This window comes from Corvus brachyrhynchos, unplaced genomic scaffold (genome assembly GCF_000691975.1).
Source record: "Corvus brachyrhynchos isolate BGI_N302 unplaced genomic scaffold, ASM69197v1 scaffold14, whole genome shotgun sequence".
Taxonomy (NCBI): Eukaryota; Metazoa; Chordata; class Aves; order Passeriformes; family Corvidae; genus Corvus; species Corvus brachyrhynchos.
In genome coordinates, this window is record NW_008239110.1 from 8,521,057 (window position 1) to 8,540,966 (window position 19,910).

The window sequence follows — 19,910 nt, forward strand, 5'->3', positions numbered from 1 at the left end:
GGGGCGGAGACGAGACACAGGCCCGCCATTCCTTCTCCCCGGAAGGGCTTTCTCTGGATGCCCACCACTCTGACAGTTCCTCTTTCTCGTCCAAAGGCAAAGCGGTGACCCAGGCTTTCTTTTCATCAGGGAATGACCAGGGAATTTTTGGAGGGAAAACTCAAGCAGCCGGGAGCAGCATGTGCCCCCAACCGAGCACTAAATGTGATTGTACTGATGGCAGTGCAGTGATGCCCTGCTGCCTGGGCTTACCTTCCCCCTTGAGAAACCCCACATCAGCCTGGCCCTGCGACTGGCCATCCTGATCCCCTCCTTCCCCGCTTCCTCCCTCCTGTGCCAAGGCACAGGCCAGCAGGACACCAGGACTCTCTTTTGGAGCATCCTGAAGTTGTCCTTGACTGCTGCCAGACTTCCTGGGCAGCCCCTGCTGGTCCCAGCCAGACCCAGATGTGATGAGCACTGGATGCTTGCAGCTGGAGTGGCTGCATTATAATCACAGTCGTTTGAGTCATCTGAAAGTTTAATCCCTCTGGCTTGGCCTCTGCTGCCCAGCTGTCTTGCACCATGAACACCCTGACAGCGGGCATTTTCATCGAGGCTGCCTGAGCCCCGAGATGCACCACACTGGGCTTGGGTGGCTGCCTCTCCTGCCACTCTTCCCACCGGCCTCCAGCTCGGGAGCACTGATGGCTCCACTGCCACCTACATGCCACAGTGGGTGAAGGTGGCAAGGGGCCCATGCCGACACAGGAGCCAAAATCAGGACCTGGTACACAGAATAGGAGCAGGGAGGGAGAGTTGCTCTGGCGAGTGCCTGACCTTCCTGGGACTTATGTGAGGGATGTATGTAGTGTTTGCTGTGCGTTGATCAGCACCTCAGGGAATGCAGGCAGCATGGGGACTTGGTAGGCAGAGTGTCCCATGGGAACTTTTGGGGTTTCTTTGTAAAAGGCTCTGCTATGGAGCCATCAAGCACCTCCCTTCACACAGTGGATGGCCTCCCTCACCAACAGTGAGGCTATGGACAGTCCTCTCTTCTCCTCTGGTCAAACCTTGGACACTGGTCTGTAACATCCAGCAAACAACAGTGTCCACCTGCCACCCCTGTAGGCAGCTGCCAGTTGGCCAGGGGAGGAAGGTTCTGGCTGTGAGATCTGTCCCTTGTGAGAGTGCTTTCAGGTCCAGAAATGTACAGACCTAATGGTGTCTGCAGATGCAGCCAAAGAAGCAGTCTCTGTCCCTTCTTTAACTTGCCAAGCCCCAGAAAACAGCAGATATTTGGAGCAGTTTCCTGTCACTTGAGCTTTATGTACTTTATTAACAGCTTGACAAAGAGAGGAAAAATAGCTTGAAAGTCACACTCTGCTGATTCTGTTAACAGCACTATCTGCTGAGTGGGTTTCAAAGGTCCAGCCCAAAACTAAGTACCCTCCCACAAAGCTGTAGAAACTGCTTTCAATTAACTCATTTTTGGATTAGGAAACTTGGACAACAGATACCCAAGTTTATTTCAGCATTTCAGAAACCTCCCTCATCCCCAAAACTGTAGCCATCCTAATTGCTTTCTGAAGGGCTCTTTTATATTTTTGAAGTCTTCCTACTGGCTTCACTGTAAGCCAGATCAAACTCTGAACTCTCTAAAGTTAGTATCTCATCTGTACATTATTTACAAGCAGAATGTGATGAGTCATATTGGGCCTGTCATAAAAAGTACAGATTCAAGTGCAGGATGGTTTTCATTGGCAAGGCAAATAACATGGATTTTTTTTTTTTTTAAATGGTTCCTAATCCTGCAGGAATTGTAATACCTTCTTTCATTAGGAAGAAAGTGTTGGTGTTGAGTGCCCCTTCTCACATTTCCTACCACGTCTCTATATTTGGAGAAATAAATCATGAATGTTTTTGCTTCCAAATGATTAACTGTTTAAATAAAGCGCTGTCATGTTGCTCCTAACGTTGGTGCTGTGAATTAACCTAGAGACATTGCAGTGAGCCTTTAACCCCCTCTGCCTCAGCGTAACATGCACGATGGTCTCACTCTGGTTCTCTGCATGTGGCTTGCCCCTTGCTGCTTTTGCACTGTGAGGAAAACTGGGGCTTTCCGCCATGTCTTGCTGTTTACATTGCTAGGCACATGCCTGCAGAAATATTTTCCATGTACTTTATTTTAAGGCTCTTGCTTTGGCATTTTTCAATCACACCCTGGAGAGACACCTGAAAGGAAAGAAAACAGTACCTGGATGTTAGCTTGTGCAAGGCTTCTAATTAAACCCTGCATAATGACAAAAACCCCTCCTGCCATTTGTTAAGGTTTTCCCCACAGCATCATGCATCCTCTTAATTAAGAGCAGAAGCTAAGTAATACTTATTTTATTCCCTCATGCATCCAATTAGTCACCCATTGATTATTACCCACTCAACATTTGACAATTAACAGAGCCCCCATTCTCCGCAGGACAGGGATGTGTAGTCCTTCAGAAATGACACATCCAGAATAACGTGAGGGGAGCTGTGTGGGTGAGTAATGGGGCAAGAGGTGGGGGAGAGGGGAGGAAAAAGCCACCCAAGTGGAACAAAAGACATGTACCATATGTAAATGTTCAATATGTGGTATGTGTTTTATACACTGGATGTATATGAGGTCATAGACAAAGCTCAGCTGGTGGCTGCACTGCTTTTGGGAGGCATGGGAATTTGAGGGAACACTTGAGCTCTAGTGTGATCAAACGTACCTAGTCCTCTCTCTTTAAGACACAAAGCTGTTCCCCATGTGGCTTGTTGCCTTTGCTTTTTTAGGAGGGCAGGAATTAGCTTCTCCATTGTCACTGGGACTACGGGCTGTACCAACACAGCACCAGCCAAGTCAACCCAAGACCCGTCAGCAGCTCCACGCAGTCGTGTCTGAGCTGCTGCCAACAGAGCACGGCAGCTCTGGGTGTCCAAGGGGCCTCCAGGGGAGCTGCAGGCCCCTTCTGCATTGCCACTCTTGCCTGGAAGACTGTCCCAGGAGCAGAGATGGCCCTGGCCCTGTGTAGTGCCACGAGGGGTGTGCTGGGACCACCACACCAGGCACCCTTCCTATGTGAGTTGCATCTTCTAGCTGGGGAAATCCAGCAGCCTGTAGGATGGAGAGGCAGCCCAGAGCCTGAACTGCAGCAGTGAATAAAGCACCAGGGATGCCAGGCCTCACGGACAGGCCTCTGGCATCAGGCTGAGCCCCAACAGTCACAAAGCATCCCTGCATTCTTTTTTTCTTTTTCCAGATTAGAATTCATCCATTATAGGGCTCAGGAGTCTTGTGTGAAGCTGTGACAATAGGTAGCTGAGCAAACTTCACAAGGCTCTGGGTGCAGGAGCTCAGCAACAAATGCTGATGTACAAAAAAGCAAACCAGAGCCCTTGGCAAGCTCTAGCCTGACTATAGAGGAAGGAGGATAATCTCATTTCTTTGCTCTTTGCCCTTTTAGCTATTCACAGAGCTTAATGCTGAGTTATTCCCAACAATGAGCCAAACAATCAAACTTCCATCTGGCCTGGTCAGGCAGAACCAACACTTGCCCTGCAGCCACAGGCCGCACCAATCCTGTGGTTTGTTTCCCCATCTTGAACAAGCACTATTTTCCTCTATGCTGTAACAGAGAAGATATTTACATTTGGGAGCAGAAACTGCAGTTCATGCTCCTCAGCCTGCTCTAATCTCATCACCCAAATCCCTGGGCACAAGGGAGCACAGGCACTGTAAACACAGCTGCTGCTGCAACCTTTGGCTCTGCCTCTCCACGACACGATGCAGTGCCTACCAGCTAATGACCTGGCTTTCCTGGGAGGGCACTTCTCTCAGCACTCCTGCACACTCCCGCCGCAGGCTCCAAACTGCGGCCATGCCCTTGGGAGAAATGTTTTCTCTCCCTGACTTTAAAATCAACTGCAGGTCGCTCTTTGCAGTAGCCAGAGACCCATGGCATCTCTGGGCTGTAGCAGCAGTGCTTGCTGCTACCACCTCTCCTGGTCTGGGAATAGGGATTGTAACAGATCATGTAGTGGAACCAGCAGGGGAAAAAAAAAAAGGAAAACGAAGAAGAAGAAAAAAGAACAGCTCTTTTGTTGTTAACATTTTGTCCTCTAATCTATTCATGTCCCAGTTTTATATTTTTGTTAAAGCATTCAGCTACAGGGGAGGAATACAAGGAGATGGACTGATGTTTGTGTAGATGTTTTTATGTGTGAATTTCCTTTTGAGTTACAGATAAATGTACACACACACGTAAGAATAGGCTCTGTATTAAAAGTCAAGAGAAAATATCTCACAAACTTAAAGAGAAGCCAGCATTTCCTCTCTAACATTCAAAATTAACCTCAGCAACCTGGTTTTAGCCTCAGAAGTTCTCCTGAGAAATTTAGAAACACTGAGAGAGCGACACTAGCACCCTACTCATGTGGCAATCCCAGCAAGGGGCCTCTTTCCTGCTAAAAGAACATGGGTTCTGGTTTGGTCTGTGCAGGAAATTCTGAAACTAAAGTGCCCCTCTCTTCAGTTAAGATGGCAGGGAATGCTGCTGCAGTTGACAGGAGTTCCCTCAGTGATAAAATATCCCTGTGTATGAGTCACAGGAAATTATAATCACTGCTTTCCAAGACTGCAGAACACAATGAGATTTCTGAGCTACAAACAGATTTCAATTATTCTTGAAAGACAGACAGACTCTCAAACTGACACAACTGGAGAAAATAAATATCTTTTTGTCTGCACTGCTGGTGGTAATTTCCCATTAGACAGGAAGAGGCTTCTTTGATGAATGAATATTGTCTACACTTTAGAAGAGGAGCTACTGTATATCTCCTAATAGCTCTTGCATGCTTGGGCTCAGCCTCGTGTGAGGCCCTTAAACCCCTTGGGTACAATATGGTAGCATTCATTAGCGTGCTGCATTTTTTATTGCAGCACTTGAGAAAAGGATGGTGCATGTTAAAATAAATTTGAGCAACTTTCCACTCACCTTGAAGTTACGTGGCAAGGTCAAGTACATTTAGCAGTCTGCCTTCTTGGGCTGCAGGTAGTCCTTTCCAGTCTAGAGGCTTCAGGAGAAACACTCACACTGGAGACAGATTTTCCATTTGTGATTATTATTGTAATTTTAGCAGTTAATCACTTTTCTGGTTTGTATTTACTTTGTTTTTCTACAGTGGTAATTAAATCAAAACCAGAGTGTCAGCCAGAACTAAATCGAGCACTGTTTACAAAAGCCAAAGAATATCATGTTAGTGCCTTTGACAAACTTTTGTCTTTTTCAAACACCAAGTCTCACATAATTGCCTTCTCACAGAAATATAATAACAATACTAGCCATCCCTTTCATGACAGTGTCCTATTTCCACCTGTCACTTTTCCTGGGACAGAAGAAATCTTCTGGAACTCAGCCACCACACCATGGATTGGTTGGGAGTCAGGTGGGCTGGTGGGGGGAGCATTTGGCCAATTGTGTTTATCTGGAATTTATTTAGCCTTACATTAAAAAACTACTGGAAGGAACAGAAGATTCTTAATCTTATAAATTCTGCTTTTACAGTCACCACACAGCTATTTGTGGTGTATACACAGTGCTTAAGAAAAGGCTTTTATTAATTTATAGCAAGAAAACCTAACAACCTTGTTTCAATTTTTTGCTAATGTTTTTATTTGAGAGATTAAAAAACCCAAACAACAAAACTCCCAACATTAAGAAAAAGAAGCAGAAGAGCTACCGATGAGAAATGGTCTGGATTTGCCACTCAACAGTGGCACCAGTCTGCACACAAGCCAGCTGCAGGCAGAGATCCGGCAGAGACCAACATGGTACTCAGAGACCGAATGCAATACAAGAAACAGCAAACCCAAGAATCAGAAATAAAGGCCATAAAACCCCAACAACGCCCCATCTGAGTCTTACTTCCAACAAGAAACAGAGGCAAACTAATGTTTTAGGCTCATCCCACATTACAGATGGAAACTGCACTTAAGTTTGTGGCATAGCAAAGGCTGCTAAGGAACCTGGCAGAATGGCCACGCTTCGCCACCGGGCTCTGGGCTGAGGAGCTGACATTTTGGCTTCGCCAGCCCACTGAGTTACTATGGAGTCCTCAGTTCCATGGATGGTATTTTAAGGCAGGGGGGTAGCTGTGGGAAAAAAAAAGAGGGCCACGACTTGCTTTGCAAGAGGAAGCTAGAAGTCCAACAAGGATCATGGCCTCTTCAGTACTCCACAGCTACAGGTACAGCAACATTGAATATATAATGTACATAACATTACTTATAGACTCTACATGTAAAACGTTAACCAATTTATCATGGAAATCTGGTAACAAGCAACATTGCCATATAAATTCACACTTTGAGAAAGGCTAAGTGTGGAAGCCTCCTTTGCAAGAGGATTTTCAGTCAAAGTTTTGTATAGAAAATATTAAAACAACGATGACAATTTGTTCTCTGAATCTCAATTCGTGATTGGGTTAGTTTTCACAAATGAAGAAAGGTTCTCTTTAGAAAATGTGTGAATCTTCAGGACATGAATTCACAATCTAAGTACTAAGTAATTTAAAAAAAAAAGTTTCGGCTGGCAGGAAGTCTTAGTTGGCCACCATCTTTTAAAGCAGTAACAGCAATACAAGACATAGAAAAGCTTTTCCTGCAACACTTGTAAGAGTATTCATGTTAAATGCAACAGAACTAATAAAGAACCAAACTGCTGTAGAACAGAGAAATGAGACTAGCAATGCATTCAGCCATCTTCCTTACAGTTGAACTCCAGCTGTTTAAAAACATACTGACTTCGTAATTTGGAAAATGATGTCCCATAGGTTACTGGTCTGCATGCTCCTATGAAATATGATGCCCCAAGCGGCATGACACCCCTTCTTGAAAAGTTTTAATCTCATGTCCACCATTAGCTCCACAGTTTAAACAAAAAAACAACTATCCAAATGTAAAATGCTCTTTTTTTTAATTACTAAATTAAGAAAGTTAAACAGTTTTAAAATGTAAACTTGCAAATAAACCATAACAAAATGTAATTAAGACTTTAAAATTTGCAACTCAGTATTAAAAACTCAATAGAAATAGAAAGGAATTTTTTTTGTGTTTTTTGGTTAAACGTAAGTAATTCAAGGCTGGTACAGACAACTGAAAAGGTAATACTTTGTTCTGTGCATCCCCCATGAAATGTAAAGAAGTGCATAGTAATTCCACTGGAGAACTTGCAGACACAGAGAAAGTAATTTCATTAGCAGTACAGGACACTTAACACACTTATTTTACAATGGAAAAATGTTACACATAAAACAGAAAAATCCTAGTTGCATGACCAACAGTTTAGCAGGGGGACATGGCTAAAATGCTATGATTTTAAGTTTGAATGTGAATTACACTGCTTAATAAATCTTTTTGAAACATTTCAGTATACATGTTTTGATACAAGAAGTCCTTGCAGTTTTAATTTTCCAGTTCAAACAGTGATGGTGTAGTTTTCTTGCTTTAAATATGTTCGTTTTAATTTCAAGAACAAATCATCACACACTTGTCAAACATTGGAAACATTACTGTAAATACAGCACGTGATTCCTGAAAGAGCAAAGTTACAACCATCTACAGGTACATAATCCTAAACAAAAAGTGCAATCCAATTTAAAAAAATCATGCTTGGCAAAAGCCAAAAATTAGATCACTGGCTTTCAGAATCCCACCAGTGTTTTCATGTCTGCAGTAAAATTATCGCTTTCTGGGTACAGCTGCAGCAGGATTCATTCAATTCCAAATGAGCCTCCTCTGCAATAGCACCCATATACTGTATGTACAGGTATGTATATATATTATATATATTTTATATATAAAAAAGCAAAAACCCAAACACCTGTCCTGATTTTTTATTTGTTAAAACATGAAAAAAAAATGTTTTAGACAAAGAGGCCACTTCTGGAAAATAATACTTTTAGTTGAATCAGGAGAAGACTAGTTAAAATCACATAGGTTTTGCATTTTAAAAAAAGGAAAGCACTAGGATCAGTTATTGGCACTGAGTTACTATTTACAATGAACAGAGGTTTTGCAGTTTACATAACATCAATACAATGCAGTTTTGGAGTCTTTGATTAAGAAAAAAGAAGTGTTTTTCTCCTTTTCATCCAGGACATTCAGATTATTAGGACAAGTGGTCATAGGCAAGGGCTGTTGAAGTTCCCAGCTTCAGCCCCTCCTGTGCACTGCAGTGCTGGAAGATGTTGCACTCTGGAGAAGCCGATCACAGAGTTGGAAGGTGGAGAGCAGGTGGGACAGGGCTGAGAAACACCTGGTAATTCATGACAGTGTCTGGAAACCAGGGATTTACAGGTTGTCACCGGGCTGGTACTGGGGTTCTGTTGCAGTGAAGTAGTCTTCAAGAAAACCCTGTAAATATTCAAAAGTTGGACGCTCCTCTGGGTCTTTTTTCCAGCAGTGAATCATAAGCTCATGCAAGGAGATGGGACAGTCCTGAGGACATGGCATCCGATAACCTCGTTCTACTTGCTCCAAGACTTCACGGTTATTCATGCCTGAAAAGGGCACACAAATCCACAGTAAATTACAGGAAAATTAACCAAGTATAACTATATCTACAATACACGTGGTTTGCTCAATCATACTAATTTCTTTTGGTTAAGACAAGCAAAACAAAACCACACTGATGTCCTGTTTCAGCTCCTCATCTGTTGCAAGGTAACCTGGACTATTTTCTTTCTCAGTGGAGGGTTTTAGGATCCAGTGATGAACAGAACATAGCTCCCATGCTTACCCTCTTGGCTTACTCATAATGGGCAGGATTTGGTGCTTTCCCTCTCTGACAGCAGGAGCCGTGAAATGTAATATGTGATGTGCTTAAGCAAAACAAATGCATTGCAAAAAATGGAAAATTCAAAATTCTAGAAATTATGATGAATTTTTGAAAAGCTCGCACTGAGAGTGGGCCTTTCTGAAAGTATTCATGAGGTCATGCTGCAGGGACTTCAAAACAAACTCTGCTACTCCTGGCTACCAGGGCTGTCTACCAGCAGCACTGCCCACAGTGTCAGCCCAGAAGCTTATTGCTGCTGACCTGTACTCCCTCCATCTGTGCTGGTTAGTACAGTTTCTATCATCTTTGACTGTTCCATCCCAAACCGAAACAGAACAAAGGTGCTCACAAGACAAGTCAAATGCCAAGCAAAACATCTCCACTAAAGAAAGAACCATAGGTTGCTCTCTCTCAAAAGAAAAAAGTAAAAAGCTGTATTACCTTCACAGAATCATAGAAACATTGAGGTTGGAAAAGACCCTTAAGATCACTGAGTCCAATTGTTAACCTAACACTGCCAAGTCCACCACTAAACCATGTCCCCAAGGACCACATCTACAGTCTTTTAAATGCCTCCAGGGATGGTGACTCATCTCGCTTGACTCTGACAGTCAGGCCAGGCCCTTTGCTACTTTTTCTTTTCTATGTAACCCCTTAATTCCTCTGCTGAAGTGCTTTTCACCAACCATTAATTGCAGTCACCCTCAGCTTTAGTTTACATCTCTCACCCAGTACTCTCCTTTTAACAGTACCAGAGGTAAGACTGGCACCGCAGGCATGCAGAGGTGTTTCAGAGGAAGCCTGCATGCTGACTGCAAGCTTTGTGCTTGCCCTGCCCGTCCCCTGCTGAAAAATACTTGCAGGATTCATTCTCCTGACTTAGGAGGTCCTGCCAAGCAGCTCTGCATGAGAACCTGAAGGGACCCTTAAGTTTCTCCCTGACCAAATCTAGAAACCAGCACCTCGATGTTGCACTTTCTGTTAGCTTATCCTCTTCCTGGCTTCCATGACACTATCCTTCCCTGGGAATCCTCCACTTTCTTCTTTCAGGGTGTCCTTTTTGAAGAGTTTTCTTGTCCCACTTCCAGCACCCAAAACATCGTATTTTTTGTATTCTTATTTGTGAGGAATAATTCAATCACCTTCTTCAGTACAGATTAATTTAGCTACTCTGCACTTTGACGTGTAGAAATGTCTTGTTTCAGCTGGGATAGAGTTAACTTTCTTCCTAGTAGGTGGTACAATGCTGTGTTTTGGATTTAGTACGAGAATAATGTCAGTAGCACACTGATGTTTTAGTTGTTGATAAGTAGAGTTTATCCTACGTCAAGGACTTTTCAGTTTCTCGTGCGCCAGTGAGGAGGTGCACAAGAAGCTGGGAGAAGCTGTATTGTGCATAATTTGTTTTTCCTGGCTTATATGCCTCTCTTTTTCATTTCCATTACAATTATTATTATGTTTTACTTTATTTCAGTTATTAAACTGTTATTATCTCAACCTCTTGGATATCAGTAGGAGGATATTACCCTGTCAAGATAAGAAGAAAAGGTTTTACCTTTTTTCTGATTCTCCTCCCCATCCCACCTTTAAGGGGCCAGGCGTGGGCAGTGGGAGTGAGCAAGTGTCTGTGTGGTATTTAAATTACTGGCTGGGGTTAAGCCATGACAGGGAATAAAATCCTTATGATACATATCATTTAGACTGGTAACTTGGCTGTAACCTTGGATTTGGTCTTTAGTCTGTATCCTCATGTCCTGGCTGTGTTTAATTATTAAAGGTGCTTTGAAAGAAACATCTGCAAAATACAGCCTTTCCTGACCATCCATATCTAGATTCTCATCTCATGTTAGGATTACAAAACCTGTTTTCCTGTTATCTTGTCAAGGTAATTTTCTCCTACTGATATCCATTTGCAGCATCTGGGCAAGGATCATATTCCTATCCTGTCACTGTGACCACCCCTGGCATGGTCTCCCCACTTACTCCTTATATTTATATTTAGGCTCTCAATTATCCATGTCGTGGTCACAGCATGGTTCTGCTTAGCTTACTGCAGCACCTCCCATTTTCAAACATGAGGAGTACTTGGTTTAGTTTCATATAGGGGCTTTACTGTGAGGGAAGGGAAAGGAGAAAGGAAAAGTAGAGCACCGTTCCTTTTGCTGCCTGTTGTGCATGGAGGAGCCTCTCCAAAAAAGTCTCATACTCTACAGGCCTCTCCTTAACATTCCCTTTAGCAGGGATAATTGCAAAAAGAAAGGCTAGATTACTGATTTACGGTATTCCCTAACCTGCAGACCAACACTTCAGCACTGGTTTCTTGTGTTTCATTTTTCAGCTGCATCCACCCACCGTATTTTTGGTGTTACAGGTTTATAACTAGGAGCAAACACTTTGTAGGGCACCTAAAGTGGACCATGGTTAGGACTTCAAAATGATGAAAACATTTAATAGCCACAATAGCTACAATAACAATAGACTAATAACAATCCTCTGCAGACATCAGATTCTGCGTAGAGTTAAGGTTCTCCGCTATTATCAACTCCGAAGTGATGTTGTTAGGTCACAGAGGCTCACAACAAACCAGAGCACACTGAATAAACATTTGGGTGCTCCTCACTATCCAGCAAGAACATTTCCAAAGATATTTTACTTTCCATTAGATTACAAAACAACACTACTGGTCTGTTAGACATCACAAACCCAAGGCAGCATCAACCCAAACTTTCTAGCCTTGCTGTTTTCAAGATACTATGAGAAAAAAACATGCACATTTGTTCACATTGTGTTCTCAATACTAGTTTTGTAAATTTGTTTTTTGAACAAAAATATGCACCTTTATTTTCATATTCTTGTCTTGGAATCAGCTGAATTACCTTGTATTTTGGGGTGAGAACTTCTGCTGTGCTTTGCTTCCCTTACATATTAAAGGCTATGAAAATAACTGTTACTGGTAACTCATCTGTTGTATATACCTAAACCATTAACAAACTGCATTCCTTGCTTTTATTTTGGCAGTACACCCTTAAGTACAACATTGATGGAAGCAACAGCAGCAGAAAAGCTCCTTCCCAACTGATTTGTTGTTCTAAGATATCAAATGTTTGGTATTTTTATCCAGTGGTTTACTCAGTGCTGCAAAGCACACTCTGAAACCTGATAACGAACTGTGTGCTGGAAGAAAAACCCCGAGGAGACAGAAGGGGGAGGAAAAACATAAACAGCTCTTCACTTCCCTTTGTTTAACAAAAAGGTAGAAAAAAGAACATGAAAGAGACATTACTGTCTGAAATCAGTCCTTTTTTTGTCCCTGGAAAGTGAGTCAAGCCAGGTTTTCTCATCATAGTTTAATCCAGGAAAATGACCTTCTTTCTCCTTTCTCCTTTCCCTTCCCTCGCAGTAAACCCCAGCTACGAAACTAAACCAAGTAATCCTCATGTTCCTCACTGGAATTCATACATCCAGCAAGGGCTGAAGCACCTAGGATTTGCCAAAGAAATTCTGTTGGTTTTGACATGAACTGCTAATTTAAAAACAGAGTTTCAAAGACTTTTATTTCTAAATCAATTGGATTATTAGTCAGACTTATAAAAATAGCAGTGCTTCAGGTATACATTTTACCTCTTAAACGTTTGTAATTTATGTTTACAAACCTATTCTATAGACTTATCTTATCCTGTAAGTTTTGTGTTTTTCTTTTGATAGCAGGAGTCTGTCATATCTGCACGTCTAACACCACAGAGGGAATATCTGAGCAGTCTGTACAACTCCTCTCTCCTAATGAATCCCCAAGAGTTTCAACTCTTAGTAAATAATAAATGACATTCTGCTTGCAGTATGCTTCCAGACCCCTTAAAAGTTTATCCTAAAATCCTTAAATCTGTGAAATAAAATACTCAGCAATATTCTTTTGTTGGGTACAGCTATTCCACCTGGGTTGGGGCAACGCCTGCTATCAATCCAGGCTGGGGGATGAACAGAGCGAGAGCAGCCCTGTCGAGAAGGTCTCAGTGCTGCTGGTGGATGAGAGGCTGGATATGAGCTGGCAATGGGCACCTGCAGTCCAGAAAGCCAAATGTGTCCTGGGCTGCATCCAAAGCAGTGTGGCCAGCAGGGCAAGGGAGGGGATTCTGCCCCTCTGCTCTGCTCTGGTGAGACCCCACCTAGAGTCCTGCATCCAGCTCGGGGGTACCCAGCACAGAAGGGACATGGACGTGTTGGAGCAAGTCCAGAGAAGGGCTCTGAAATGAGAAATGGCTGAGAAAATCAGGATTGTTCAGCCTGGAGAAGAGAAGGCTCTGGGGAAACCCTATTGTGGCCTTTCAGTACTTGAAGAGGGCCTCTTAGCAGGGCCTGTTGCAATAGGACAAGGGGTAATGGTTTTAAACTGAAGGAGACTAAATTTGGATTAGGTATAAGAAAAAAAGGTTTTTACAATGAGGGTGGTAAAAAACTGGATCAGGTTGCCCACATGGTCATGGACACCCCATCCCTGGGAACATTCAAGTTCAGGCTGGACAGGGCTCTGAGTAACCTGAGATATCCCTGCTTATTGTAGGATTGTACTAGATGACCTTTAAGAGGTCCCTTCCAACCCAGACTATTCTATCATTCTAGAATTCTATGAAAAATCAGCTTGTGCTCACGATGTTTCTAGAATTATGATTTGGACCAAGAAGAAAACATCAAATTTCCAAAAGATTGCTTTTCCATTAGCTTTTTATTCCCTGAGAAGACCAAAAATCAAATAACCTCCCACCATCCAGCTTTATTAGTGAAACCTTCAATAATCTCAGGATGCCACAGGATATGGCCACTCTAATGCTCAGTACAATAAAAATCTACTGCCCATATAGACTGGGGACAGAAACGCAGTACTGCTTGGCTTTTCCTAGAAAAGCTGTAGGAACTGTAAGTTACAATGACTTTAAGAGTTACTTTAAGAGTTACTGTGACACAAAAGAGCAAGTGGAGTTTCCATTTCCATTCCAGTGGCTAAAGAAAACACTGGAAAGTACTTTGGTGTGCTCTTAGGAGCTTGGTTAGATGGAGCACAGCAGATGTGCAAACAACATGGATATGGGCAATGCTGCTCTTCCAGAAGACAGGAAACGTTACTGTAACTAGGAAGTGTCCCTGCATCCAAACTAATGAGCTGTACAGATTACTTTGGGACATGTGAAGTCCAGTGACGAGAGTGATTGTTTTAGGATACTTTGTTCTTGCTTTCTTAGATGGTAGATGCCAAGCACCCACCAAAGCCTGTCTCTCACTCCACTCCACAGCTGGACAGGGAAAATATAACGAAGGGTTCATAGTTGAGATAAGGACTGGGATAGTTCACACGCCAAATAGTGTCATGGGCAAAACAGGCTAGAACTAGAGATATCACCTGAATTTATTGCTAACAAAATCAGAGCAGGATAATGAGAAGTAAAATCCCCCAGGGATGAGGAGGCTGCATACAGCTGCCTGAAGGCTGCAGGGCTGCTTGGAGCCCAGACTCCAAGACCAGCCTGCCCAGAGGCAGCAATGTGGGTAGCATCGTGGTGGCTGTCACACTAGAATTAAAATGAAAATGCTCTTGACGTGACAAGTGCAGCAGGAAGCAGAAGGGGCAAGGTCAGAGGTACCTGCTTGGTGTGGCTGAGATTTTTGCCTATCCAAAAGGCAGCATGTTAAAAACCCACAAATTCTCCAACTACTGCTAGGGAAGGGCATTTGTCAAAGAGAAAAGAAACTGACACTGAAAAAGATCCACTAAGCAGACTATTTCTTAACCTTGGCTCCTCCTCTTGCCCTACCTATTTTTTATTTCTCCACTGTAATAATGGAAAAAGAAACTCAATGCCCAGAAAGACTGTGAAAGTTGCTTATTTCGATCTGTTGCCTTGTGAGAAGAATAAGAAAGCATTAAAAAAGTGCATAAATTAGTTATCATAGTGGCCCATTATGATCGCTGACAGAGAAACAGGCTTGGTTGAGGTATGAACATGAGGACACCTGCCAAAAAGTTGGTCTTGCTTGTAGGAGCTATAGGGTCTGGGGCAAGGCTTGATTATGAACTCCAGCCTGATCTTCATCTCCACCATCAAAATCTTTACTGCTCATACATCTCACCACTGCATCAGCCTCTCTTCCAAAATGGGGCATCAGGACAGGAACTGGTTGAAATCTGTAGGACAAAGAATGCCAAGTTCTGTTCCACCCAGTCTGTTTCCCTTCTGTAAACTGCCTGCCTTCCCCCTCTCTCCTACTCATTGTGCTTCTCCCTCCTTCTACACAAGCTTAAAACAATGCCTGGTTCCAGACATCGGGAGGCACGAGGTATGGTGTCCTGCAGGCATGGGTACCACCCCAGGACTGGGATGTGTGCTATAAATCATCTCTCCAGGCACTAAGAGCTTGTCAAGCAAGAGAGCAATCCCTTTGTCTGAGGGCTTCTCTCCACTTCCCCCAGCCTGCTACAAGCTGTAAGCAGGAACATCAGAGCAACATGCCCACAACTATTTCAGAAACTGGATATTACAGCAGACAGACAGCTCCATGACCCTCTTTGTTTCAAGGCTGACACTTTTCAGTGTCACATCTTGGGTGCCAAAGTGGCTGGCAGTGCCAACAGACCTCATTCTCTCACCTATGGGTTGCCTACTTGGGTGAAGAGGGCTGAGTCAGGTGACTGAAATCCCCTTTTTCCTCCTCGTGCAAGCCATGCCATGATGGCAGGAAAAGCCCTGTGGGTGCATCTGGCCCCTACTCCCTATCTCAGATAGGGATAAGTATTCATGAAAACTTTGTCCTTCACAAGGACCTTCCTCTTCCCAGCATGAAGCAGGAGACAGATGGTCCTTTCTATGTCAGAGGAAAAGACAGTCTTGTCTAAGGAGCTCAGAAGGCCTTTGTCACATTGGGAAATCCAAACTCTCTTTTCAATCCACTTGCAGACAGATCCTTCTGAGAAGGCCCCAGTTCCTCTCCACTGTTGCCTCAGCCTATAAAGGCTTTCCCAGTTAGGGTCTGTGGAATGAGACTGGACTGAAATCTGTAAAGACTTTGGACATCCAGATGTAAGATCCAGGCTGCCCTTAGGTAAAACTGGCAGAGGGGAGTGATGGTGACCATGAGAATGGTTAAGGCCTTCTGGATGAGCAATGGGGGAGTCCTGCTGGGGAGGAATGGCCCTGGCACAGATCATGGGCAGGGTGTAGCCAAGGGAGTACATGACTGTCCAGAAAATTACTGACTTAGTGATATGTAACACACAAAGAATTGCTTCCAGCTACTTGGTGTCTTCCTAGTGCAGGTGGAGCAGAGTGAGCTGGAAGGACTTTCGGCATGTGAGGGCTTTATGTAGTGAGGGATGAAGGGTAGGATGGTGCTGAAAGAGGAGAGATGCCGCTGGTTGTCTTTGATATGCTCGAGCTGCCACGTAATAAAACTGTCCAGAATTTCAGGACACAGCCCATGCCTGAGATTACTGTCATGGCTCCTAGAAGAAGTTATATATTGCAAGCACTTAACCGCACATCCTCTGGACTCCTTCTCCTTTGGTGAGGGAAAGAAACATTTATGAAGTGCAGACATCCTCTGCAGCCATGGCCACCACTATGTTCAGTTACAGACTTGTGAGTAAACATAAGGCTTGTTTTTGCATGGAATGGGATTTTCACTTTAAGTCTGCCCTGGCTGGTGACAGCCCTTGTGCACCCACTCTGCTAGCAGTCACTAGAGAATTCCTGCAGCCCAGCCAGGAACATTGCCCACAGGGAGCAACACTGCAGCAACTAAATCTTACACATCTTTTTTCTGTCTTTGACCTTTGCACACCATTTCATGTCTGAATTTAACCCTCAATAAGCCTGCAGAAATCATAGCTTTCCCACACCACTATCAGGAATTATGGCAGGAAGACCTTTGTGCTGACTGGTGACACAGCTGCTCTGACTGGAGGGAACACCCCACATGGGGAAGTGCTGGGCAGAGGGACTCATCCATCCCACAGAAACGTGCCATCATATTTTCTGCTACCTCATTCAGTTGTCACAGCCACACCTTTGCTAAGCTGCTCCCTGTTAATCATGCCAAAGCTCACTGCTGATCGTGAGATGCCTTCCAGTCCCCATATTTTCTTCTCAAATTATCAGCTACTGGCTGCTAGGTGCTGGCAAACTTGAAATTCCTGGTAAAAATCTGGAAGATTAGTTTTGCTGAGTTCAGGCTTCTGAAGTGGTGTGAGACACCACAGGATAAACTGAACTCCACCTCGATGCTTCTCCTGCTCAGTTTGATATATGGATCTGACTGCTTGATCACAGCACAGACTGGAAAATTGAAACTGCTGTATGGCACTTTCCATTAAATCAGCTGCAATGCACACAGACTGTTGAGTATTTAGAGAATTTTATTTTTTAATAAAAAGAATAAAAATGCAGCTAGATGCATCTTTAAATGCAGAGCATACCCTGTTATAAATATGTGTGCTGAGGAGAAAAAGAAGGGATTAAATTCTTTTCCGTGTAATGCATGGCTTTCACCTCACCCCTTTCCTCTTCACCTGAATGCCTACAATCTTCAGGGGGGCAACAGAATGAAAAGCTCTTTCTGCATAGGCAGATCCAATCACCCCCTCCTACAAATCTTAATCCATTGGACACTTGGCAGGGTTTCAACAAAGAGCCATGGGGCCTCCAGTTCCCCCATGCAGAGAATCTGGCCCTGCTGTGACCCTGCCATGAGCTCTGGTCTGCACATTACAGAACTATTTTCTTCCCTTTCCATCCATCTCAAAAGCAAGGACTGAAATGTAAGAGTTCATGAAAAAGAGATTTGATAATACCAGACGTTCAGATAGCCATCAAACCTTGCAGTGAACCAGACTGACAGAAAAAATGGAGTAAGACCTCTGTGGGAGTTTAACTGTTGGTATCTTAAAGTAAATGCAATACTATGGAGAGCTATTTGCGCCAGAATATAATAATTTTACACTGCTTTCATTAACTGTCTAGAAATTATATTAATTGAACTGAGCACAATTAAAACATTAGAAATGAGTATGTTGAATTGCCCCCTTGTCATTTTTATCATGACCATCACAAAGCAGCTTTGAGTCAGAACTGTTTTCAAGCATACACAAAACTTACACATTATAGCCATTCTCCTTTGAGCTCAGTGAATATAAATAAACATTCCAGTTTAAACATATGGCCCATTCCCACTCCTTTTTCCAGGTGAAGCAGGACGTTTTTCTTACCTGGGTATGGCACTCTCCCTTTTGTTACCAGCTCTGTCAGTAGGATCCCAAAAGACCACACATCTGACTTTATTGTGAACCTTCCATACAGTGCCGCTTCTGGTGCAGTCCATTTAATGGGAAATTTGGCACCTAAAGAGAGAATACATGAGTCTTAACCAGAACAGAGACAGAACCAAAGCACCAGTTCACGGGTGACTGTTGTGTTCTGCAACATGTGCAGGTGGAAGGAGCTGCAGAGGAGTGCTAACCAACAGCTCCATGGAGTACAGTCAGAGAGGACAGGCAGGCAGAATGTGTAGGGCATCAGGAAAGACTAAGCAGGGAAGAGGTCAGTTTGTTCCACATCCCAAGAGAAGGATAAGACATTTTAACTCAAGTTTCAAGTTTTATAAAAAGAAAAAAAAATACCCTGGTTTTAAAAACAAACAAGCCAAATATAATAGAAATAATTTCTCCCAAAGTGTTTTAGATTAACATTTCCCTGCAATATTTGCAAGTCGAACACAGTTAGCACGTACAACCAGAACTGAGATATACTGGATATGTACCTCCCATTTTGCCTGCTCAAGCTGAGCAAAATGCAAACAAACATGGTGAAAACATAAATTAAAAGCAAATCTACTATATTTTTAGAAGCATGCAAGGACTTTAAAATAGTACTGCCATTTGAGTTGTTTGGAGTGCCTGATGTCAAGGCACAGCTTTGGCCTGTGATTTATAACTTGACAGTGTACTTTAAGCTCCTGGCACTAAAAAGCATGTAGTGCCTTAAATACGTGCAGTTCTAATGTGCTCATCCATCATCAGAGCTTGCAGGAGCCAGCTGCAGTAAGGATAGTAAGATAACAAGCCTTTAAACACTGATTTATTTGCTTTTCCAATCATTTACTGTTTTCTTACGGAAAATATTTTCAGTATGACTTTAAAGAAAAGTCTTGTGGTAATAATTAACTCATAGTATGTACGAAAAAATATGCAGACATTTCCCTGGTGCCTTGTATTAACATACAGGCAAAAGAGTTGCATTTGCTTATTGCTGATCCCCAGTGACAAACACTCTTGGATTTGGAAACAGACTGACTTCGACTTCCCATCACCCTCTCATAAAAGTTCCTTTGCTTTCACGAAGAGTGTGAAAGTGCAACAATGTGGACAAATCACTCTCGGGGAGTGAACTTATGGCACTGTTTAGGGTTCCCTGCTGGCACTGTTCTGCCATCACATCCAGTGCTCAATGTCCTGCATCTTCTGCCATACACCCCAAGCTGACGTGATTTACAGTACAAAGTAAACATGGTAATCCTCATCTCCTTACTTAGTAAAACTTGGATGTGCTAAAATTTTTCCTGATCTACACATAAATGATCCTAAGAGAGACTAGTACTAAAAAATAAATACTTTTTTTTTCCTAGGGAAAATTGCAGTTGCTCAAGTAAGTCCTGCTAAATGACTTGAAAATGTTCTGCTGAAGGATGAAAAAGATGCAAGAGAAGGTTTCAAATCCTTAATGCCTGAAGTCAGGAACTTAAGTCTGGTTAAGCACCAGCACATCACTGGTTAGATTTGCAAAGGTGCTGGAGGATTTTTGGATGCTTATTCACTTTTTAAAGTTTGTCTCATGTATTTTCATTGGTTGATATGTAGGCAGGAACTAAAATTTGGGTGCTTGGCTTTGGTCTCAATCTCCCTCACTTACACTTCTTTGTGTGACCAGTCTTAGTTTACAAGACTCAAAATTTGCAGAGCTTCATCTTCTCTTAAAAATTGCCTTGGCTGTGATGTGTGAGTCCTCTGCAGCAGCAGCTGCCCTCACTTGA

General features: G+C 43.1%; 1 protein-coding gene across 6 annotated transcripts in view; it reads right to left on the reverse strand.

Moving 5' to 3' along the window:
- Window positions 1-5,107: 5,107 nt before the first annotated feature.
- FYN (FYN proto-oncogene, Src family tyrosine kinase) overlaps window positions 5,108-19,910 on the reverse strand; it is a 79,047-nt gene continuing 64,244 nt past the window's right edge. For all 6 annotated transcript variants that reach the window (XM_017739611.1, XM_008637776.2, XM_017739609.1 and 3 more), the window contains 2 exons: window positions 18,091-18,222; window positions 5,108-8,562 (listed from right to left, as the gene is read on the reverse strand). In XM_017739611.1, the coding sequence (XP_017595100.1) occupies window positions 8,354-8,562; window positions 18,091-18,222 (341 nt within the window). In that variant the 3' untranslated portion in view covers window positions 5,108-8,353. The remainder of the gene's footprint in view (window positions 8,563-18,090; window positions 18,223-19,910) is intronic.